General features: G+C 38.2%; 1 protein-coding gene across 5 annotated transcripts in view; it reads left to right on the forward strand.

The window, feature by feature from the left end:
- Window positions 1-1,651: 1,651 nt before the first annotated feature.
- DMTF1 (cyclin D binding myb-like transcription factor 1) overlaps window positions 1,652-24,657 on the forward strand; it is a 49,409-nt gene continuing 26,403 nt past the window's right edge. For 3 of the 5 annotated variants that reach the window (XM_010859127.1, XM_010859131.1, XM_010859130.1), the window contains exons 1-7: window positions 1,652-1,802; window positions 3,539-3,678; window positions 3,963-4,032; window positions 11,918-12,040; window positions 13,389-13,505; window positions 15,104-15,226; window positions 20,332-20,426. In XM_010859127.1, the coding sequence (XP_010857429.1) occupies window positions 13,397-13,505; window positions 15,104-15,226; window positions 20,332-20,426 (327 nt within the window). In that variant the 5' untranslated portion in view covers window positions 1,652-1,802; window positions 3,539-3,678; window positions 3,963-4,032; window positions 11,918-12,040; window positions 13,389-13,396. The remainder of the gene's footprint in view (window positions 1,803-3,538; window positions 3,679-3,962; window positions 4,033-11,917; window positions 12,041-13,388; window positions 13,506-15,103; window positions 15,227-20,331; window positions 20,427-24,657) is intronic. The other 2 variants (XM_010859128.1, XM_010859129.1) reach the window with 2 other exon arrangements.

Consider the following 24,657-nt stretch of genomic DNA (forward strand, 5'->3'; position numbering starts at 1 on the left):
TTCAATATGTAGCCTTTTTCAGATAAGACTTTTCACTTAGCGGTATACATTTACGATTCCCCCATGTCTCTTCATTCCTGTCTTTTCATGGATAGCTAATTTCTTTCTAGCACTAAATAATACTCTATTGTACAGGATGTACCAGTTTATCCACTTACTTACTGAAGCATACCCTGGTTGCTTTTAAGTTTGGCAGTTACAACAAAGTTGGTATAAAAATTCATATGCAGATTATGTGGACATAAAGTTTCAACTATTCCGGGTAAATATCAAGAAGTAATTAATGATCACAGGATAAGAATATGCTTTGTTCTGTAAGAAGCCACCAAAAAGATTTCCATAGTGGCTGTACCATTTTTGCATTCAATCAATAAATGAGAGTTCCCTAGTGTTTCAAAGTCTCATCAGCACTTGGTGTTCTGGACTTTAGCACTTCTAATCGGTGTGTGACGGTATGTCGTTTTCCGTTTTTATGAAATGCGACATTTATGAGTGAGAAAGTTATCCCAAAGAATAAATAACGTGTACTACTGGTAAAACTTATGCACCTTTGGCTTAAAATCTAAGTAAATACTTATCTATCCAAACTCATTTCTGTGTATAGTTTCTTCCCCTTTCTTCAAAGAATTAGCGTCAGTTCCACGAAGTCTTTCAACTATATTTTGTATTCAAACCAGTTATATAAAACAATTTTTGTAAAGCAAAATATAGAGGAAAAGCATTATTGACTTGATTAGTTAAGTTCAAGACGTATATATTCCCATCTTGACAGCCTTCGTTTGACCTTTACCACTGATGCTGACCACATTCCCACTGTGACCATGTAGTGTGAGTCTACACATACTCATTGGACTCAAGAAATTTCTCAAATCTCATTTCTGAACTCCTCTCATCCCCCTAGTGAGAGAAAAGCAGTGCACAATAAACCAGTTTTATAAACAGATAAAATGAGGTCAGAATCACAAGAGTTGTAACAGGGTTCTGACCACTCATCTTCGAAACTCTTTCAAAACAAAAATTTCTGCCGGGGCGGTTCTCTGGCAGGCTGATGACTTTGGGAGCGGGGTCGAGTATTTCCCTTCCTGAGAGCTCCCCGGGTAACGAGCAACCAGCGTGTCAGGGTCGGGCTTTGTAAGGCGTACTGTGTATTGCAGACTACCATCTTCCTACACTCACAGACCATACATTTCACCAAGAATTGCATCACATGCTCAACAGGTAACACGTCTACGCGCCTACAGCAGGGCGGACCCAGTCAGAAGAGCCACACACACAATTTCCGGCCTTCCTCTGCATCCAGACCCCGCTTTCAAGCCGTTCCACACGGCGGCTCCCTCCGTTCTGTGGCCCTAGGTAATTACGAAAGACGGCTCGCGAGGGCCAACGGTCCCCGGGCCAAAAGGATCACAGCTGCGCCGAAAAAAGACGGTCCTCCTACACAATACCAGTAACGGGGAAGTCAGTACTTAAATTTCCTAGTGTGAGGTAAGGAAAACAGCAAACAACAACCCCTACTCTGAGAAAGACCGAACCTCCAATATCCAGAGACCCTTTTTGGCGCGCCGACATGGCCGGAAGTGACACAACAGCCGGCGCGCAGGGCCAACCCCAGGGAGAGGAGGCCGGGCGGGGGAGCGTGCGGGGACTGGGGGCGGGGTGCGGCCGTAGCTCCGTTTCCGGTGGCTCGTAGCGCTCGCTCACTCCAGCTGCAGCCACTCTTGCCCGTGGCTGCTTCCTCCATCCTGGTATTTTTTGCTTCCTCCATCCTGGTTCTTCCAAAGTGCCCGGACCCAAAACAGGAAGTAAGTGCGATAGAACCTTCAGGTCCCAACCGCCGCCAGGGCCGCTCCGCCCAGTGGAGTCTGTCCGGCCCCCTTGTTGCCCGCCTGCTCCCGCCGGCCGGCGCCAGCTGCAGGCGCTCTGGCACCGCGGGCGGGGTCGGAGCTGGGCCTTCGTGACGCCGAAGCTGCCGTTCCCGCAAGCTCAGGCCAGGGCCTCCTTTTCGGGGCCGGGCTTGCGGTGGTGGCGTGGGCTGCAGAACAGGGTAGCGAGTTGCCGCCGAGGCACAGCTAGCGATCCGGCGGGGGCGGAAAATGGCGGCTTCGGAGGAGCTAAATGGCGCCGGGACCCCTGGGGGTGGGGTGGGCCGAGAGCTTGGCTAGAGAATCGGGCCCGGGAACACGGAAAGTAAAGAAGCTTTCCTAGCTTTCTGGGGGGCGATGGGGAGTGGGGGTTCCTTTCTTATGTTTTTGTTATCTTTTCGGGGTTTTTTGGTCCAGTGAAGGAGAGGTGGGCTTGGATGAGATTGAGAGGATTGGGGCGGGTCTCGCCCCACCCCACCGCATCTCGTTTTTTCCTCGTACCTTTTTGTGTCTTCACATCTCCCATCTTTTGGGAGATGGCCCAAGGCGGAGGGAATCGGGGTTGCTGGCCGTACAACTCAGGTTGTCAGCCTGAGTCTTTTAGAAAAGGGAAAGATGGGACCTGGACTGCGGGGAGACAACCCTAAACCGGCGGAGAGGAGGAATATGCGCCTGCAAAATGGAAATCGTGTTTTGCCGAAATTCGAGGAAGTTCTTAAAATTTGAAATCTTCGTCCTTTGAAATAGACTTTGAGAGTCTTAAGTGAATCTGCGGCGTAGATTTGAGGGTAGAAGTGACGAAATGCTGTTCTATGCAGTTGAATGATACAGCATATGTTTTTAGAATAAAAATAATTTGGTGTAAATAAGGAGAGGTGATAAGTCAATGAAATGTAAAAGGACTCCGTTTCCCTGATTGAATTTAGAAATTCAAATCCAATGCCTATTTTCTCGTAACTTTATTCATCTTTGTGCACCTTCTGACAGTAGGTGAGGCTACTCGTTGGGACTTTTGACAAGATGCGAATTCTGTAGGATTGCTTTCTAATATTAAGTATTTTAAACTTACAATAATACCATTTGAAAATGTTTTATCTTCACTGATTTTACCTTTGCTTCGAATTCACGAAAGACAACCATTTATAGCTTTTAAACTCCAGTTGAAGTATAAAACATTCTTGGCATTATGTTAAAAGTTTTACAAACAAAAATGTTTTAGTGAAGGATTTTCGTGTTTTCCCATTACTTCAGATTTTTTTCCTTTTAGCTGTGGTCTTAAATTTGTGTTTCTCACTGAATAGTTTACCATCACTTAAACGTTTAAGTTTTTGGTGTAACATCACCACAGTTTTTAGCTTTTTTCTCTGTTGCTGTAGTGGTAAGATTCATTTATTAGGTTAAGATTTAGAGACCTAGTTAAGGTTCAGGAAAATATTGTTTACGTTCCTTGTCGTTACAAAAGTTGTCAGACTGTAAAATTTGGTGTGAAAATCAAGTTTTTTTCCCTTCATTCACAAGGGACAAAAAATATCTTGATCCTTTCTGAAATTACGTGTTATGAAGAAAAAATGCATTTCTTGTTTTGTTATCTTATTATTTTAACTCCCATATACTAAGTTACTTTTATGTGCCACCAAACAAGCTAATTTTTTTTTTTTTTTTTTTTACTATTTTAGTTGATAGGCTCACCCCAAAATATGCTTTTTGGGACTGATCTAGAACCAGCATATTCTCCGTGAATCTCTTTAATTGATTGCAGTTGAGCTAGATGGTGGAGCCAAAATGCTATTGCCCTGTCTTCATCAACAGTTAATCAGTAAGTACTGGGCATTGCATACTTATATAGAACTTTTAAGTCCATAGTTTAAGCAATTATATAAATATATGCTATATAAACATTTTTCTCTGAGTGTTCAGGTTTTAGAATTATTTGAGGGAAAGCAATCACAAAAGAGTATTGGGGTTAGAATTTGAGCTTTGAAAGCAGAGTATGGCTGGGAAATGGTTACTGGTAGAGAGTTCTATCCCCTCCCCCAAAAAGGTAGTTGTCCTCTTTCTAGTCTTTCCCCCACCCCACCCCAAGTTTTCTTCTTTTTACAGGCTTCTAAGATGAAGAAAAGTTATTTCGTTTCACCCTCACCGAAGCAGGAGAGAGAAGTATAATTGTAAGGTTAGCTAGACCTTAGTAGTTAATATTGAAGTAAAAACAACAAAAGTAGACCTTACTTTCCCGCATGTTTACCTTTCTGCTCACTTTATCTAACAACTGTAGACCCTAATTTTTATTAATGTTGTAATAAACGTGTTTCCTGAAAATAATATTGTTTTAAAGTTGTTTTCTTCATGCTCCATCAAAAACGTTGGCTTAAGTTAACATTTGTGACAGTGAATCAGTTAATGTGAACCCAGTGCCTGGTAACATTGTTGTTAAAATTTTGAGGGGGTTGGGAAGTGTGTCTTCTTGTAAAAACATCAAAACTTTAAAACAGTAATTAGAAAGAGTTCCAGTTTTTTAATATCGTATGTAGCATCTGTTTGGAGAAGGCAACGGCAACCCACTCCAGTACTCCTGCCTGGAAAATCCCAGGGTCGGGGAGTCTGGTGGGCTGCCGTCTATGGGGTCGCACAGAGTCGGACACAACTGAAGCGACTTAGCAGCAGCAGCATTAGCCTGCTTTCTCAAAGTGGTATTTTCTTTTTTAATAGTTTTCTCTTAACATCATCATTTTTAGCACTTATCCCCCCCTCATATAAAAGAATTCCTTAGGAATTGGTATGCTTCTAAATGCTTTGAGTTCCAAAGCCTTTTCTGTCCTCAAATGATATGCAATGACCTGAGAAAATGAAAAACCTACTGCCAAGAGTCTTAAAGTATGATTAGTAACATACAGAGTTATGAAATGTATGTGGTATTTGTTTGCTTTCCTATCATTTTCTCCCTTCATTTTTTTTTTTTTTTTGCCTTTTGTGAAGAGGATGCTTGTAATAGAAGTCAAAAATATGTTTTGTTTTTGTTTTGATTTCAGAAAGGTAAATGGTAAACTTAAATAAAAGAAGGAGCCTGATTATCATGTCTTCTTTTTCAAGTTTATGTAAAGATCCCATTCCATGACTGAATAGCAGAAAGTTGTCATGAGAAAGCACACTGGATAGCCCTTTATGAGCAATTTAACTTGTTTTTGTTTGTTTGGTGGGTATATGGGAGGGATATTAACCTTATCCCATTTTTTTAAGCTGTTGTTTTAGTTGTGTGCCATTCTTTCAAGCACCTGGTTGTCAAAAGAATCTTTTTTGACCATTAGGTGTTAATGCAGCAAATGAAATGCTTATTAGACTGACTTACTATCCACGTTGTTTTATATCTGTTGAAGTGTGGTTTAAAAATCAGCTTCAGTGTATTGATATACTTAATCTAAGTGAAAGCGAAAGTCTGTGGAATTCTCTAGGCCAGAATACTGCAGTGGGTAGCCTTTCCCTTCTCCAGGGGATCTTCCCAAAGTGAAGTGAAGTTGCTCAGTCGTGTCCGACTCTTTACGACCCCATGGACTTTAGGCTCCTCAGTCCATGGGATTTTCCAGGCAAGAGTGCTGGAGTGGATTGCCGTTTTCTTCTCCAGAAGATCTTCCCAACCGAGGGATCAAACCTAGGTCCTCCCGTATTGCATGCAGATTCTTTACCAGTTGAGCCACAAGGGAAGCCCAAAACTGACTCTGCAACCCCATGGACTAATATTCCAGGCTCATCTGTTCATGGGGATTCTTCAGGCAAAAATGCTGGAGTGGGTTGCCATGCCCTCCTCCAGGGGATCTTTCCAACTCAGGGATTAAACCCAGGTCTCCCTCATTGCAGGCAGACTCTTTTATCTTCTGAGACACCAGGGAAGTCTGAAAGTTGTCAAGTCGTGTCCAACTCTTTTCGACCCCATGGAATTCTCCAGGCCAGAATACTGGAGTGGGTACCTTTGCCTTCTCCAGGAGATCTTCCCAACCCAGGGATTGAACCCAGGTCTCCTGCATTGCAGGTGGATTCTTTACCAGCTGAGCCACAATATTTAGTATTCTTGCCTGGAGAATCCCCATGGACAGAGAAACCTGGAGGGTTAGATATTTATATTTAGATACACTGTAGAGTGATAATTTAATGTACTCCCTTTAAAGAGCTTCTCATGATGCTTTACATAAAGGACTCAGTTTTGAATGGACGAAATCTTAAAATGTAGCCAAATACACATTATATTAGCTCTTAAATCATGCACTGGGTGAAAGACGTTTTTGCTTTTTAATAAATGGTATGATTATATTCCCAAATGAGGTATAAAGTGGTGCACCAAGTAATTACTACCAAGTAATTTTCTTTTACTTTAATAATGTCACTGTTTCCAGTGGTTGGTAATTGAAGTCAACATCTTAAACAATTAAAGCCTATTATAATAAATACCAGTAATATCTTTATTGACATTTTATGGTATACAGTCATTACCTTAAAACAAAGCCATAATGAACATTAGTTAGCTACCATAATTCAATATGCCTTATGTTCATGTACAGCTCTGCTTCTCACACTTTGTGCTAAGTATAAAGAACAAATCCCCAGGGGCCTGGGACCGTAGTTCAGAGCACTCAACATCAACCATGAAGTGTTCCCCATTCCTATTTTTAATAAAATCATTATTTAAGATGTTATTCTGTGGTGGTGTCTGTTTTCTGACATCCTATGTACCCGTGTTCAGGATGTAGGAATTTGTTACCTATTCTCTTCCACTAAAACTTTCTATTTAGCAGATTTTTCATTCTTTCAAAATAAAAATTTTAAAACATTTTTCAAATTATTATATGTTACTAAGAAAATCCCCATATAAGCATTTCCTAAGGTGTTAGTTATCTATCACCAGGTTTCATAGTGGCCAAAACAGTCTATAAGAGCAAGACCTTGAAAAAAAAAAAATGTTCAGTAATAGGTTAATGCTTAAATAAGTTTGGGTACTATGCACACAAATAAAGCACTATGAAAGAGTTAACTAGTAATATTGGAAAGTAAGTGCAAAAAAGTTACAAAAGATACAGGTATTGTTTAAAACAATAAACATCACAAAAATTTGGAAGATCATCACACAGAGAAGAGTAAAATGAGTGATTTTCTTATGTTGGGACAGGAAAAAAAACATTTGAAAACGGAATGTGTCCTCACTGCCTTATTAGTTGGATTATGCCAGAAACTTTGTCTCAGCTAATGTTTCTCAGTCAGCCTCATCCAATAAAATTTTGGTGCTTTTATGTTCTGTAGCTTGCCTGATTTCTTGCTATAAAACTATTGTAATGTTTTTCATGCCATGTAGTCTCATCCCGTCTTGCAGTGTGGAATCACAACTTCAAGATTCAAGGGTCACCAAGTGTTAACTCTGCTTCTCGTGATCTCTACTAATATTTGATACCCTTCCCACCTTAAACTTGAGTACTGTGCTTGGGAATCAATGACATTTTTCTACAAAACTAAGAAGAAATGCCACTTCTTGGTTTGATCTAGTTTATAGAAGATTTGATACTTAGTTTTAAGTTGCTCAGTTGTGTTCAACTCTTTGCAGTCCCATGAACTGCAGCACGCCAGTCTTCCCTGTCCATCACTAACTGCCGGAGCTTGCTCAAACTCACGTCCATTGAGTTGGTGATGCCATCCAACCTATCTCATCCTCTGTCATCCCGGTCTCCTCCTGCCTTCAGTCTTTCCCAGCATGAGGGTCTTTTTCCATGCTCAATAAATCTTTAATCCAGTTTTCTGTTGATGAGCAGGCTGTGTTCCCTCCCTGTTGTTTGGCCTAAGGCCAAACTGTCAACCCGGACTCCTGGACACTCACAGGCAAGTCACAGCCTGTTGCATAGTTCTCTTACAGGAGGTCGCCATCCGTTGCACCATAGAGCCACTGAGCAGACGACCCACAAGCTGCAGAACAATTACACCAAAGAAATGCTTGCACTCTTAAGAAAGTTCTAGGACCCACAACATATTTCCCAACCTGGGGATCCAAGAACCCCCAGGGAATTTGACTTCAGAGGCCAGTGGGATTAGATTACAGAGCTTCCACAGCACTGGGGAAACAGATTGTTGGAGGGCACAAAATCTTGTGCGCACCAGGAGAAGGGAGCAGTGTGTCCCCACAAGAGAGTGATAAGATACTTAACTGCCTAGAAAATCAGGACAATTATGTAGGTTTAATTGATGGAAATACTAGTTTAAGATAATCCAATGAATAAACCTGACATCAATACAAAAATGGAGTAGAATGAAGGACTCATTTCCTTAAATTGTGTGTTAAATAACAGATCCAAGAGTAGTGGGGTTTTTTGGTTTTACATTGAGTAGGTTCATGTTCATTGGGAGCTATAAATGTAAACAAATGCATTTCTCATTTTAACGTAAGTACATGTAAGTATTATGTGTTTTGTACCACATTTCAGGTATTCTTGATTTTACTGAAGTATTGTTTCAGATGCCCCCCAAATGCTGGAAGTGTGCCAAAATGCCATGTCACCAATTAAAAATGGATGTTAAAACTTTTTTCAAGTTCTCACTTACAGTTGGTAAAACAGTACATATAGTATAACCCATTTTAGAGAAAGAAGGGAAGATCTAAATGGGATGACGGTGTGTGTTTATTTGCTCACAAAATTTGATACTAGATATATTGCTGATACATTTCCCTGATAAACCAAGTGGAAAATGGGTTTTCAATTCAGGTATAGTTTCATGCATAGTGAATTACAAAGCACTAAATTACTTACTTTTGTTACCTTTCATAAGTTGATTTATTCACCAGTATTTTTCATTTAGTCTAATAGTCCTACTAAGATACGGATGTATTCTTCATATAAATAACAGCTATCTTGACTCTACCATCGGTAGTGTCTACTCCCTCTACTTAACTTGAAAGCTAAACCTTGTAGACCTGTTTTGCATTACCTTCTATACTTAAAGTTCTCTGTATCTCAGTAGCATTGCCCAGTCAAGTAGTCACTTCTCCATCTTATCCTCTCAGCAGTATTTAACAGTCTACTGACTACTTAGTGCTGCTTGAATCTCTCTGTTTTCCTCCTATATCCTGGCTGGTCCTTCTCAGTCTTCTTTTCTTGTTTGTGTATTGCTTGACTTTCCAGTAATACTGGGCTATCTTCTCTCTAACTTATCTAGTTGATCTTATCTTTACAGTTTGCATGCCACTAACTCATTTATCATTATATAATTCTTGCCTGTTGAATTACAGCTTCCAACTGGTAACTTGACATCTTTGTTTGGGTGCCTTATATCTTAATTTGTTAGTATTAACAGTAATAAAATACTTAATAAAAGATATTTTAGTGCCCCCAAACTCAGCTATTCAAGCCAGAAGCCTAGGAATCATCTTGAAATAGCTCCTTTCAGCAAATCTCCTTTCTTAATCTCCTTTCAGCAAATCTTGTCAACACTGCCTTCAAAATAAATCCTCTGTCCAGACTCCTTCCTTTCATTTCTGCCACCTATTCTAAATGACTCATTTCTTGGACAACTGCTTGTCTCCTGACTTACTCCCTTATCTGTCCTCCATGTTGCAATCTGAATGATCTTTTTAAAATGTAAATTATGTTTCCCAATTTAAAACAGTCCAAGAATTTGTAAGGCCTTGTGAAATGTGCCCCTGCCTTTTCTTCCAGTCTTAAATTCAGCCACTCTCCCTCTTGCACAAAAACCTCTGCATAGTGGCTTTCTTTTGTACTCCACTCCCACCCGTCCAAGTCAGGTCCCACCTTGAAGACTTGGCTATTAATCTGTTGGCTGGCTTGCAGTCATGCACTTGAAATAGTGAAATGGTATCTCTTCATCTTGCTGTTGAGGCAATGTAAAGTAGCCACTGAGATAAGGTTCAGTGTCTGTAGTATGATAGTATTTCTGTTAAGTATATGTAACAGGCAGGGATGTGTGTGTTAGTCACTCAGTTGTGTTCAACTTTGTAACTCCATGGACTGTAGCCCTCCAGGCTCCTCTGTCTGTGGAATTCTCCAGGCAAGAGTACTAGAGTCAGTTGTCATTTCTTCCTCCAGTATTATCTTCCCAACTCAGGAATCAAACCCAGGTCTCATGCATTGCAGGCAGATTTTTTACTGTCTGAACCACCAGGGAAGCCCCAGGGAGGGATATATATATTTTCTTACATAAAGTAACTGGAAGGAGGCATGAGAAATCAACAGCCTTCTTTACCTCCATGAAAGGGATCTAGGTGACTGGGGAACTAGAGTGGAAAGGAGGCTTCACCATTACCTTTGAATTTTGAACCATGTAAATCTGTTACCTAAAAAAAATTAGAGGAGTTTCTTAAATACTAATAAATGCAGACCGTGTAGCTCTAACTACAAGAAGGAGGAAACCCCAGGAAAATGAGTCAAGAGCTTATATTTTGGGGTTTTAAAAAAGTAGCGACTGTCCTAGAGAGTATCTCACACATTGGGAATGTGATATATATTTGTTGATTGAACAGATAAGCTAATTAATTTGTAAAGCAGTGTAGACCCATTTACTCATCTCCAACATGAATTACCAAACTTTTAAAAATGAACCTAGATTCTTGCTTTAAAGCTAGTACACTCTTTGGGATCACCTCAATTTTGATAATACAGATTATCAAGAATGATAAAGTTCCTATCTAGCTATTTCAGACTCCCTTTTCCGTGTACCATTGTCACTTTTTCTCAGAGTTTTAGATTAACTTGGGTCCTGAGATCACATTCATTAAAATGCTAAGCCAGTAACAAATTTGCACTTATCAAATGAAAAATTGTGCTTTTTTGTTTGTTTTTACTTTGTTGTTTCTTTTTTAATAAAAAAAGAAACTTTGTTGTTTCTTTTTTAACCTGGCAAGGTTACCAGGAGTAGAGTTTACATCTAAATGGTTGGAATATAAATTTGCACATCCTTTCGGTAAAATAGACTGCAGTATGATTTAAGAGTTTATTTTGTCATATTCTTTGATCTAATAACTTTTTAAAGAGTACAGAAAAACCTCAGTTTAATACCTAGCTTGGCTTCCTTCACAGTTTTCAATGCAGGATATAAAAGTGCTTCTATGGTATAGTCTCATAAACGTGTTGAGAGTGAACTATAATTTTGCAAAGTTTATGGATGGTTTTAACTTTTTTTAACATTTCATTTTTCCATCTTCTGGAGTAGGTACAAACCAGATTTTAAGAAGTTTTTAATGGATTCAGAAATGAGAACAACACGAAATATATTAACTGATTGAATGTTTCTCTAGCAGGATCTGTACCTGTTGCACTACAGACTCATTTATGTATACCAGTTCTAATTAGAATACTGCAAAAACGAGAAATTTAATTACTGGTTTTGCATCCCCTTAAACCTAAAATCTTACTGTGTTTTTTAGTTTTTGGTTGATCCTTTGGGGTGAAGATGAGAATCCTATTAAAAAATCCTTTAAAAATCAGTCAATTCAAATTTTGTAAATTTCACATTGCATTGAAAAGTTTGTTTATAATTTACATCTTCTGGCCTGATTGTTTAGGATTTTTTTTTCCCACAAATCCCTAGGCAGAGTTAACAGATAGTGTATGTTTTTTAATACTTTAAGATGAAATATAGTACTATATATAAAGAGAGGTGCTGACTATTACAAAGAAAAAAATAACAGTTATTGGTAATACTTGTGGTACTGGTGGTTAGTATACACCCTGGATCGAGTTACATGTACCCAGGTCTACAGTTCATAGAACCACTGGTATAGTTCAACTTGTTTTTTCCAAGAAAGCTTGACTGCCTAATGAGGGACAACTTACGTTGAGAAACCACATGTAAACCGACTTAGTAGGCATAGGATCCTATCATTTCTGTTCTTCACTGGAGAATAGTTTTAGAGGCTGATTTCCAAAAGCTCTACTTAAAGAATTCTGGGTTGGTCCTTCTTCTTGTACTTGAGACATCACAGAGGCTAGAAGCAAAATTGTCATCAGCATACTGCTAGCAGACAGTTGTTTGTTCTCAGTAAGTGTTATTGTGTAATGCTATTACTTTTTCAGAGTGTTGCAGAGGTAGGAACATGGGGGAGAAACAATCTGGATAACATGAAAGTGATGCTGGTGGCTAAGGGAAAGCATCTGGATTCTGTGGGAAGGGCTATAGCTGATCCATCTGTTTTCTAGGTAAGCATTCCTTTGTTCTGGGTACCTCACCTCATGATTTGCAAATTTTCGTCATAACTAAATCATGGTCTCCATTTAACTTTAATTTGGAAATGACATCTTTGACATTGTAAAATGAATGATGTCCTTCTAAAACAGTAATTTGTATAGTAAAACTTGAATAAATCACTAGATCTTCACCAAGTAAATGTTAATAGTTCTTAAGTTTTTCTGCCAAGGAAAAATGCACTTGTGTAAGTGGCAATTATATGTATAGACAAATATCTTACATACAGGAACCAAATAAATATTGAATGATTAATTTGAAACACATCAACGCTTATGTCCTCTGTATTATTTAGTTGGAGGCTTCCCAGATGGCTCAGCTGGTAAAGAATCTGCCTGCAATGCAGGAGACCAGGGATCGATCCCTGAGTCGGGAAGATCCCCTGGAGAAGGGAATGGCAACCCACTCCAATTTTCTTGCCTGGAGAATCCCATGGACAGAGGAGCCTGGCGGGCTGCAGTCCATGGGATCGCAAAGAGTCGGATACAGCTGAGCAACTAATACCAGACTACTAGACTAGACTATGTGGACCAGACCAAAATTGAGTGTTGAGACAAGAACTTCATTGAACATTACAAGGTAAGCCCAAAGACTTCAGTTAGGCCACTGATTACAACTCAGTGCATTTCCACCTATCAGCCATGACATACTGCAATTAAAGCACTGATCATTCAGTTTGTCTAAACAAAAAAAATAAGTATAAAATAATAGGTAAAGACTCAGTTCTCTATTTCAAAAGAAGGCCTAGCTCCATGTCTATTAGGAAAACAGTTTGGTCAATGATAGATATATGTACTTGTTCAACATTATTAAAAAAATTATTTAGTGTTCATATTTTTCAGATAATAATAAGCTTAAATACTTGTAAAAAATGTTTCTCTTAGTCTAATTCTTAGATTAAGAGAAAAATTGTGCTGGATCTTCTGCTAAAGAATCAGAAGTTATTAAACATCTGAGTATATCACAGAGCTGCCAATTAAAAAAAGTGGTGAGAGTTCTTGCTCATACGTCAGCTTGGAATAGACTATCTTTCATTGGATGTTATAGAAACAGCTCTTTAAAAAAAAAAAAGTAAATGCTTTAAGTTTTTAATTAATCATTGCATTTTAGATTGTTGCAGATTATTATAACTAATTCTAAGTAATTGGTATAAACTTTTTAAAAACAAATTTTGAAACTTGAACCATCATTGCAATTTCACACAAAGAGTACTGTAGGCAGATATATTTGGAGAGGGCTATTTTATGTTCATATATGGAAATAATTTTTTTAAACCTTAATCTGAAACCTATTCTTTTACAGATTTGAGTATGAGCACAGTTGAAGAGGATTCTGACACAGTGACAGTAGAAACTGTGGACTCTGTGACTTTGACTCGGGACACAGACGGGAACCTCATTCTTCATTGCCCTCATAATGGTAGGAAAACCTGCAGACATATAATTATAAATCTTTTTGGATTTCTGGATTTCATGTCACCTTTAAACCTTATTACTCAGACAGTTTAGTCTAGAACAGTAGAAAAGGAGGTTATTTCTTAGATAACCTTAATTCATGTTTATATTTTTAAAGTATACTTTGTATATTTTTTTAATATACCATAAATTTCGATCTTTATGAATCTTACAGCTATTTTATAAGTAGAATTTGTTGAATCTCTAATGATGGATTAACTATAATACACTTCCTCTTTGACACCATTTGATACCAGCAGTATATATAGTACATTAGAAAATGTAGAAATAATCCTGCCAATGAACATAGAAGAATTTTTTTTTTGTCTAGAGCCTGTGTTAGAGAATTTTACATGACTGAATAGGACTTAATATCATCTGTAATGAACTAAAATTCAGTTGACTTGAGGCTTGTGGTTTTGTTATTTCTCTACCTGTTCCGTATTTATATTTATTTTTGCTTTTTAAGTTTATCCTTGTTCAGCGTAGGTTCTGTGTTCTTTTTCACTTAGTACTTAATCCCTGGGTTATTTCATTCAAATCTGTGGTTTTAATTTCTGCATAGCTACTACAGTGATTTAAACCTCTCTTTATTCTGAATTCTGTTTCTCATAGGCACCTTAAATTTCACATGCCTCTTATGTTTCAGGTCCCCTTTGCTTTGTTCAGGTTCTCATTTCTCACCTGAGTAGCCTTTTAGCCTATCTCTAACCTCTAATTTATCCTTCAAACTGCTGGTGATTGTGGTCATGATTCAATAGTACATGAAAGCTTTTTTTTAAAAAATAAGCTTCCCGGGATTTTTAGAATATAATTCAGGTTCTTTAATTTGGCACATAGGCCTCCCATCATCTCAGCTTTCTTTCCAGCTTCATTTCCTGCCACATTTCATATATCTATGTTCCAGCAGTTCACAACTGTTATTTTCCTAACTTCCTGTAAGCTTTTCATACCTCAGTATCACTCCACGTATTAATCCTACTGCCAGTGATAATCATTTTCCCCTGGCTTCTGTTTCTTTTTGAAATTCAAGACACCTTTTCTAGAAACCGTCCTTAACCTCCAGAAATTAAATGCTTCTCTGCTCATATAACAGCCTCTTCATTCCACCTTCATCGTTCTTATTAAACTATTTTGAAATTATATTAATCTCCACTGTACTACGAGCTCCTTGACAGTCAGGTTGTCTCTCATTGTTCTGCTTCTTGAACTTGAGAGGCAGTTCGAGAAGCAGAACTTCTGATGGTAGGTATTCAGTAAATATTTGTGAGTAATTAAATAACCAGTCTTTATCTTTATGTGTGAAATAATTTGGAAAGCCAGGTAATCACAGCACAAAAGTGTGATGTTTTAGAAAGTGCCACCTTGGTTCCTGGTTCCTTGTCATAAGAAGTGGAACTGAGGTAGGTGTGTTAAGGGCAGTGAGTCTCACTGCACAGCTGTCTTTTTCTGACTTAGCAAATTAATAAGAGTATTTTACATTCATTACTTGTGGAAGATTTTGTTTCCTCCTTTTTGATTTGAAGATTTCTGAGATTTTTTGTTCTTGTTTTATTTCATTAGAAGCTGATGAAATAGACTCAGAAGATAGTACTGAACCTCCACATAAAAGGCTTTGCCTGTCTTCTGAGGATGATCAAAGTATTGATGATTCCACTCCTTGCATATCCGTTGTTGCACTTCCACGTAAGTCACTGTATTAACATAGAGCTTCCCTTCTGAATCAGAATTCACATTGCAAGAGATTAAACTGCATTTCAGTTTAACCCATCAGTTGGACCCATTATTTTTCTCCTCGTTTAATCAAAAAACCTCCTTTAATCGGCTCTTAATGAGTGCTTATTTATGTGCCAGGCATGGCTCTACATACTTTTGCTATATTGCCAAGTTTAATCTCTCAAGCTTTTATTTTAATTGACCCCCCCATCTAAGAGTCTTTTTAGACATTTTTTTCATAATCATGCTCTCCCACATGAAATTATAATTTCAGTATCATTGTTGTTTTGTTTTTAATGTACTATGTGTATGTATGTATGTCCTTGCTTTCTTAATAAAGAGAGTAAGGTTTTTTCATCTCCTCTCCTAAGAAGCATATTCACCCTCATTGAGAAGGCTTTCTCTAGAGGAGGTATTTTTATCCTTATGTTATAAATGAGAAAACTAAGGTACGGAGAGGTTAATAACTTGTCTAAGGTCTTACCCAGGCATTCTGGTTCTTGTAGTTTATGTTCTTTTTATGAGTTATATGGATAAATGAAAAGTAGAAGCCTGATAAGTTTATTCTAAGAAAGTTCTTAAAATGTTTATATTCCAAGATCATTTAGAATACACTGGATTCTAAGCAGGTGTAGTATTTTGGATGAAATACTGTTAGTGAAAGACTACAGCACATCAACTGTAATGTTAGAGTATATTTCTCATTAGTTTAGAAAAGAATATGGAATCTGTTGAACCGTGGTGGCCCTCCAAGGCTGGAGTAGATATCTCAGTCCCCGATAATGAGGCCCAGGGCTATTGGTGACGCACTCTGCACAGAGGAGGGTATTGCCATATCCAAGAACTTCCAGGGGAAGAGAACTAAGACTGGGGTTTCATTGTCAAAAATCATGTCTTCATAAGCAGATATTAATTGCTTATTAAACTGAGCAGATAAGTATCATATTACTTGTAGTCACCATGCTGAACATTACATCCCCAAGATATAAAATAAATTTAATTAAGTCAGAATTTTTGCATGATTATCTTGATGTAAATTTTGACCTGTTACTTGATTTGGTTAGAGTGCCTTGAATGTGATTGTAGGTTTGATCTGCACTTGATATTTTGTTCTATTTATGGAGTAAGACTAAATCCTTCACACACTCGTTCACTTACCTGGATAAGATAATATGAATGTGTTGACATGAAAGGCCATGAACTGTTTGATGTTGGGTCATAGCATCACTGTGTAAAGAGGACAGTCTGGAGCCTAATTTATAGTAAGACTGAATTTATGAGGAGTGGCTTTAAGTTCCCTGGACTTGTAAGAACTTTGTTGATAAAAATCAACTTAGGAAAGTTTTTACGTTTAAAAAAGTCCCAAAAGCATGAAGTCCTATATCCATCACCATCTGGGACCAGTTAAATGGGCAACTCATTTATGCTGGACTTCATGAAGATGAATATTAATTTTAAAATTTTAACATTGAGGTTTTCTTTAGATACTTTATAAAACTGATTAACATTTATCTGTCTGAGCCTTAAAAGTTCTCTTAACTCTCGTGTTAATCAGTGTAGATCACTTGCTGCTACTTTTTGCATTCATTTGCACACGTTTACTCCATTACCTATTCATCGTTAAAACTCTTGGAGTTTCTCTGGTAGCTCAGTGGTAATATGCCTGCCAATGCAGGAGACACGGGCTTGATCTCTGGTCCAGGAAGATCCCACATACCATGGAGCATCTAAGCCTGTGCACCACAACTACTGAACCCACATGCCACCAACTGCTAAAGCCTGTGTACCCTAGAGTCTGTGCTCCCCAACAGGAGAAACCACTGCAATAAGAAGCCTGCACACCACAACTAGAGAAAAGCCCTGAGCAGCAATGAAGTCCCATCTCAGCCATACATGAATAAATAAAACTATTTAAAAATACAACTCCTTGGAGAAGGAAATGGCAACCCACTCCAGTATTCTTGCCTGGAGAATCCCATGGGCAGAGGAGCCTGGTGGGTTACAGTCCATGGGGTCACAGAGTCAGACACGACTGAGTGACTTCACTTTCACTTCATGCTAGTAAATGTAAAATAATACATCATCGTAGTTTTATTTGCATTTCTCTAATGACTAATGATGCTGACCATACTTCAAGTGCTTATTGACCATTTTTATGTATCTCTTATTAAGTGTTTGATTCTTTCATTGACTGTTTAGAAAGCCATGTTATTTGACTTATTAAATTGTAAGAGTTCTTTATATATTAAATTGGTCAAAAAGTTAAAAAAATAAAATAAAATAAAAATACAACTCTTGTGATTATTCATTTAGATGATCGTTGGAGTTACTTATGCCTCTGATTCCTTTTGTTCTTCATGCTGCGTTATTTGTCATTCCCATACCACTCTTGCTATTGTACATATAACTGGAGTCTGTTTGTATCCTACTTCAGACTTTGTTTTCCTGCCACTAATTCCTATCTTTGCAGTTTACTTTCTCTAATACTTCTGCAGTCCTTTGCCCCAGTGGGACCCATTAACCTTAGCACTTTGCAGTTATTTCTTCTTTACTCGTTTTCTTGTTTCCTTCACCTAGTTTCAGTTTTTATGGTAAATCATTATAATCTCTGTCTTGCATTTACCCTGAGATCCTTTTTTCTTTCCCTCACCTCACCTTTCTTTGATGAAACCACAACCCTGGTTCAATTTGTCTGTCTATTTATGACTATACCAGTATAGTTAATTGAAAGGGATTGGAGGAAAAAAGCACAAGTAAGCTGACTGCTCTCGCTTTAAATTTATGATCATTACATGGGTTCCTTATGTTTGCATCCCACTCATACCATACTTATCTGGTATTCTTTCTCCCACTCTAAGATGACTGTTTCATACATTCTGAAACCTCCAATATTTCTTCTACATTTTTAACTCTTAACTGATACCCTTGCTTCCTACTTTACTGAGAAATTTAAGTGGCCAGAAAATAGTTTCTGTAAGTTTCCACTACTACTAATGTATTTACAAACCAACTTGTATCTATGTCCATGTGGTCTTGTATTTTCACCCAGCTAAGGCCAACCCTTCGATATACCAAATCCCATCCCTTTTGCCTACCTAAAGACATAGTTGCAGGAATTCTCTCCTTTCTCTTCTGAATCAACAGTTTTTTTTTTGTTGTCTTCTGGATCATTCCCATCAGCATTACAAAAATACTATAGTTTCTTCTTTAAAATAAAATGTCCTGTTAGCTCACTTTGGGCTCCCATTCAGTTTCTCTACTTCCCTTTAGAACAGAAGTACCTTGAAAGAATTGCCTATACTTGCCTCCATTTCTAATTCCTTTGTTCCATAAGCCTACTCCAATCAGTCTCTCAGCTTTTAATGCTATACTATAAATGCTGTCTCCAGAGACTTTCTTTTTTCTTCTTTTTTTTTTTTAAGTTTTTTTTCCAGAGACTTTCTTGTTGCTAAATCCAGTGGTGATTTTTTTTTTTTAGTCTTTGTCTTACTTGATCTCCCCACATTTTTTATCACTCCTGTCTGAGACTTCTTGTCACTTGGCTTCCAGGAAATGCATTTCTCTAGTTTTCTCTCTGTCCATTTCTTCTTAGTCTCTTATGCTGACATGTCCACATCTCCCCAGCCTCTAAATGAGGAGTACCCAGGATTTAGTCTTAATTGCTTTTGTTTTCTGTTTTTACTCTCTAGAATTCATGCTTTTAAATCCCCCGAGTTATTCCAGGCCATACCTCTCTTAACTCCAAATGTTGAGTGGGTTTAAACATCTAGTATGTTTAAAACTGAGCTACATTTTTTAACTTGCTTCTTTCTAAACCCTTCCCCCCATTTCATTATTGGTAGGTACATTGTTCCAGTACCTCAGGTAAAAAACTTTATTTTAAATTCCATTCTTGACATTTTATTTTCTTTCTTATTTGGTTTATCTGCATGCCCTTTTGGCTCTACCATCAAAATATATCTGCAATTTGAACTACTTATCACCCTCACTTGCCTTCACTCTAGTCCAAGTCACCAACACCTCTTACCTAGTAATAGATTATTGGCTTAGTTTCTTCACTCATCTCCTTCCAGCTAGGGCTGCCCTTCAGGCTATTTTCCCCTTAGCAGCCAGGGAGATCCTGTTAAAGAAAAACTCAGTTTATATCACTCCTCTGCTCTAAATCTTACTGTGGTCACCTTAGTGGAAGAGAATTAAAGCCAAAGTCTTCATTTACAGTGGCCTTCGAATCCCAAACAATATCTTGTTTGGTCTACTCTGGCCACACTGTCTTTGCTGTTCCAGCAGGCACTCAGAACCTTTTTGCACTTGGCTTTCCATCTGCCTTAAGTGCTATCTCTCAAGATAGCTTCATGACTAGCCCTTTTCCTTGCTTTGTTCCAAATTCTGGTTACTTTTCCTGGCATCCTATTTAAAATTTCAAACACTTGGCCCTACTACCAACACATTTCCCATACTTCATTTTTTCTCCTTAACACTTTTCCAACATAATACTGTGTTAATTTTGTCTTCCCTCTAGACTCCAAGTGCCTTGAAGGCAGAATTTTGGGGTTTTTTCGTTTATTGTTGTCTCCATTGCCCAGAACAGTACCTCGCATGTATTAGGTGCGCTGCTGCTGCTGCTGCTAAGTCACTTCAGTCGTGTCCGACTCTGTGCAACCCCATAGACAACAGCCCACCAGGCTCCTCTGTCCCTGGGATTCTCCAGGCAAGAACACTGGAGTGGGTTGCCATTTCCTTCTCCAGTGCAGGAAAGTGAAGTGAAAGTGAAGTCGCTCAGTCGTGTCCGACTCTTTGTGACCCCATGGACTCCAGCCCACCAGGCTCCTCCGTCCATGGGATTTCCCAGGCAAGAATACTGGAGTGGGGTGCCATCGCCTTCTCCGTAGGTGCACAATGGATACTTGTTAAGCAAATATATTTGTATGTGTATCACATATACTTAGGTGTGTGGATGTATTGGTGAGGAATATGTTAAGAAATTAGATGATCACATCCTAGTTCTTTGGGTATATTTTTTAATAATTAGGACCTGCTTTTATTACTCTGGAGATAAACTGTTCTTTTTCTTGAAGTTTCAGAAAATGATCAGAGCTTTGAGGTGACCATGACTGCAACCACAGAGGTGGCAGATGATGAGATTACTGAGGGAACTGTGACACAGATCCAGGTATAGTAAGTCTTTGTACGGCTGCAAGAAGATTATCCTTTGTACATAACCTTAGGTGATAAAATGATGAGAATAGATTCTGTCTGACAGTATGCATGAGTGCTACGTCTCTTCATTCACATCTGACTGCAATTCCATAGACTGTAACCTGCCAGGCTTTCTGTCCATGGGATTCTGCAGGCAAGAATACTGGAGTAGGTTGCCATGCCCTCCTCCAGGGGATCTTCCCGACCCAGGGATTGAACCAGTCTCTTATGCCTCCGGCGTTGTCTGGTGAGTTCTTTTCCTCTAGCTCCACCTGGGAAGCCCTGAGTCTGAAAAAGTAGCAATCACAGGATGGAAGACAGACCCCACATATATGAGTCTCAGAATTGTAAACAACGATAGAATTTTAAAGCTGATTCCTTATAGAGTGGTTCACATCTGTTGAACTAATGCATATGCATTCTTTATCTCCCTAGAGTGATCTCTTTTGAGCTGTTAAATAACTTTAAATTTTACCTACCAGTTATTTGAGATATTGATTGGGATATAAAACTTTTTAAAATAAGCTTTACCCAGCAGTTATCTGTAGTGACTGATTTAGAAAGATTCCATGTGTTCTTTGCCCTAATGTGAATGAAAGCTGGTCATCTCAAATACATTTTAACTATAACAGTGGTAGTCATATTTCCTTTTGATAACCTGTACAACTAGATAGATTTTACCGTGTGTTGAGGTTAAATAATTAGCCTGTTTTCCTGTATGAACTTCTTTAATTGTCTCGTTTATTTCTGCCAAAAGTAGTCATCATTCTTAGCTCTCTTCAGTGGCCAGCAGCTTAAATCTATTTTACTTGTAAGTTTATTTCTGGCTGATTGTTCTTTTGCTCTGTCTCTTCATTTAATAAAATACTTTTTTAGCAGACAGTAGAGACATTGTACCATTATTTTTCTTATGTGAAGCATCATAATGACCCTTCTTCATTACGAAGTAGGTACAAGTTGATACATATCAGGGACTAAGGATGTTTCAGGAAGATGTACTGTGAATTGCAGTGAGGAGCTTGAGAGCAGTTCCAGAATAACAGGATTTCCAGAGAAGTAACATGCTTCAGACATGCTCTAATATGCTTCAGACGTCTTTGAGGCAAGCTGGGGAATTTGGACAGAAATTTTTCTAAATCCTCAGAAACAATAGGGCACATTCTTTCTTCAAAATGGATCTTGCAGGACTTCCTGGTGGCCCAGTGGTTAAGAATCCACCTGCCAGTGCTGTAAACATGGGTTCCATCACTGGTCAAGGAAGATCCCACATGCAGTGGAACAGATAAGCCATTGCACCACAACTGCTGAGCCTGTGCTCTAGAGCCTGTGCTCTGCAACAGGAGAAGCCACTGCAATAAGAAGCCTGTGCACTGCAACTGGAGAGCCAACAAGAAATAAAAAATTTTAAAAACAGTTCTTGTCAAATTCATTTGTAGTGTTGTCTCACTTCCATTTTTAGCATGTTGAAAATAACTATATACATATGTCTCATTTGGTTTACAGCCTAGTTATTATCAGACTGATCAGTAGCAATGTACACAAGTTTTAGGGTTGTTTTGTTTAGATTATTTCTGAAGAGTTAATGAGTTACAATCTAATACTAACCTCTTGGTTTGTTATTACCATTAATTTCTAATGTTTTTTTAAATAACATTAGGCTGGGAGTGAAAGCACAGTTTAAAGTTCAGAAATAGTGTGCTTTTTTGCTGTGCCCTTTGTGGCAAACTAGGTGTAGTTATTGGACCTAGTTTAGCAGCTAATGCCCCCTTGTCCCATTCCAGTGGTGGGACTAGCTTGGAAAACAATTAGGAACTAAAATAAACTTCCCATGTATGTAGTACATTGTGGTTGCAAGAGGCATTTAGTGAGTGAAATATTTATTTTCAGATTTTTAAACCTGTATATATGATAATTAAGAAACCCAACAACCAGTTCACAAAGCCTTCATTTAGAAAAAGCAACAGCAAGTTAAACAAAGCCTGAGTAACTTGAAAAGATTTATATATAAAGTAGGAAAGTGGCTGGTGCTAAGTTGCTTCAGCCATGTCCAACACTATACACTATAGCCAACCAGGCTCTTCTGTCCATGGGATTTTCCAGGCAAGAATACTGGAGTAGGTTGCCATGCCCTCCCCCTAGGGATCGTCCCAACCCAGGGATTGAACCCAAGTCTCATGTCTCCTGCATTGGCAGGTGAGTTCTTTACCACTAGTGCAACCTGGAAAGTTCTAAAGTAGTGAGAAACGGGTAAAATACCAAAAAACTTAATCACTATCTGTAAACTAAGTATAGATAGATAGCCTCTTAGGTACCTAAGTCTCCTGATATACTCAATTTGATAGACAGTGTTGAATATTACTGCTAGAATTTAGTAGTTATTTACTTCATTTGATGATTTTTGTCATGTTTAACATTATATGGTTTAAGTAATGTGTAAGTCTTCTTCAGGAAATTTTGCACCATAAGGCATTAAGTATTTACCCAAAGACAGTAATTAATCATGAAATGTTTATTCCTGAGATTCACAGAGTGGGCTTTGCTATATATATTTAGACTCACTTTGGGAAATGGTGATTTTATTCTTTCAACAAACTAGTTAATGTAAGAGAAAATCATCTCAGAAGATTTTTCTACATTTCTTAAAAGTATTGTACGTATCAAGATCTTTTGATAGCGCTCCATATTGTCCTTGATAAGTAACTCCTATATTAAATCTTACAGAATTGTGATCCTCAGAATATAAGAGGCCTTGGAAGTATATGACACATAAATGCCGGGTTATAAACCTTTTCTTGTCTGTTCTAGTGATATCTAGCTTTTGTCTTTGGTTGTTTTTTTTTTTTTTTTTTAAAGAAAACCACTTTAATAAATACAAAATATTACCACCAGGTATACAAATAGTAGGTAACAATAGGCATGGCTTTTCTCCTCACTGTGCCTTGATTCTTCATTGACAGCTTCTCTCTTTTCTAAGTGAGATGTTTCATTTCCTCTTGAAAATAGAAATCCAGTTTCTGCCTACTCAAGAAACAGTCAATCTTTGTTAGGACCTATCTCCAGAAAGTGACATAGCTTAGTAGTTGATCCAGGCCAAAGACCCAGCTGGGTTGAGTGGTCACTAGGCCTATACTGCTGCTGCTGCTAAGTCGCTTCAGTCGTGTCCGACTCTGTGCGACCCCATAGACGGCAGCCCACCAGGCTCCCCCATCCCTGGGATTCTCCAGGCAAGAACACTGGAGTGGGTCTAGGCCTATGACTCTCCTCTTACCCTGGTCTGCATATAACAGGCTCACCTTACCTGATATGGTAGCACTGTTGGTATATCTTCCTCACTTATACCATAGCTCTCTCTAGCCCACAGCCAAGTCTTTTAAAAACAGCTTTGTTCCTGCAGAATTTTCTAGATTAGATATGTCCTTAATTACTGATAGCTGCATAAATACACTGAAAGCCACTGAATTGTATACTTTAAAGGGTGAATTTTATGATGTGACGTATCTTAATAAAGTTTATTTAACTATATTTCTCAATACAGGCTATTTTATTGCAATAATAATAAAATTAGTACCATATGGTTCTTTGAAAAGAAGATACCGTTAGGAGGGTAGGTATCAGCTCTAAATACCTACCCTCCTAAATGTAAAAAGTTGTCAGTAAACAATACGCAGACTACAATTTTGCAATAACATCTTTTGAATTAGCCTGTTAATCTTTTAGATTGATCAACAGGTTACATTACAGATGACCATGTATTAATATTTGGGCAGCAAACTACCTGTGAGAACATGAATAATCATGACACTCGATCCCAGCGTTTCCATTATTTAGTGGCAGCAGTAGTTTAGTCGCTAAGTCACGTCCAGCTCTTGCGACTGCATGGGCTACAGCCCTCCAGGTTCCTGTGTCAGTGGGATTCTCCAGGCAAGAATACTGCAGTGGGTTGCCATTTCCTTCTCCATGTTTTATACATATAAATATTCAAATGGCTTTTTTTCTTGTTGAAGATAATTTTGTTTTCATGCTGTCTTTAAAGCAAGAAAATGTTTGTCTTTCTATGAATTCAGTGTAGTTTTATTATATCTAAAACAAATGAATTTCATGTTACTAGAAATTCATTTGTTTTAGATACAGCAGAGTTTTATAATGCTTAGCATTACAAAGATGAATCAGGTTGGGTGTTAAATCAAGCTGCCACTTTTTTTTTT

This window comes from Bison bison, unplaced genomic scaffold (assembly GCF_000754665.1).
Source record: "Bison bison bison isolate TAMUID 2011002044 unplaced genomic scaffold, Bison_UMD1.0 scf7180017864454, whole genome shotgun sequence".
NCBI lineage: Eukaryota > Metazoa > Chordata > Mammalia > Artiodactyla > Bovidae > Bison > Bison bison.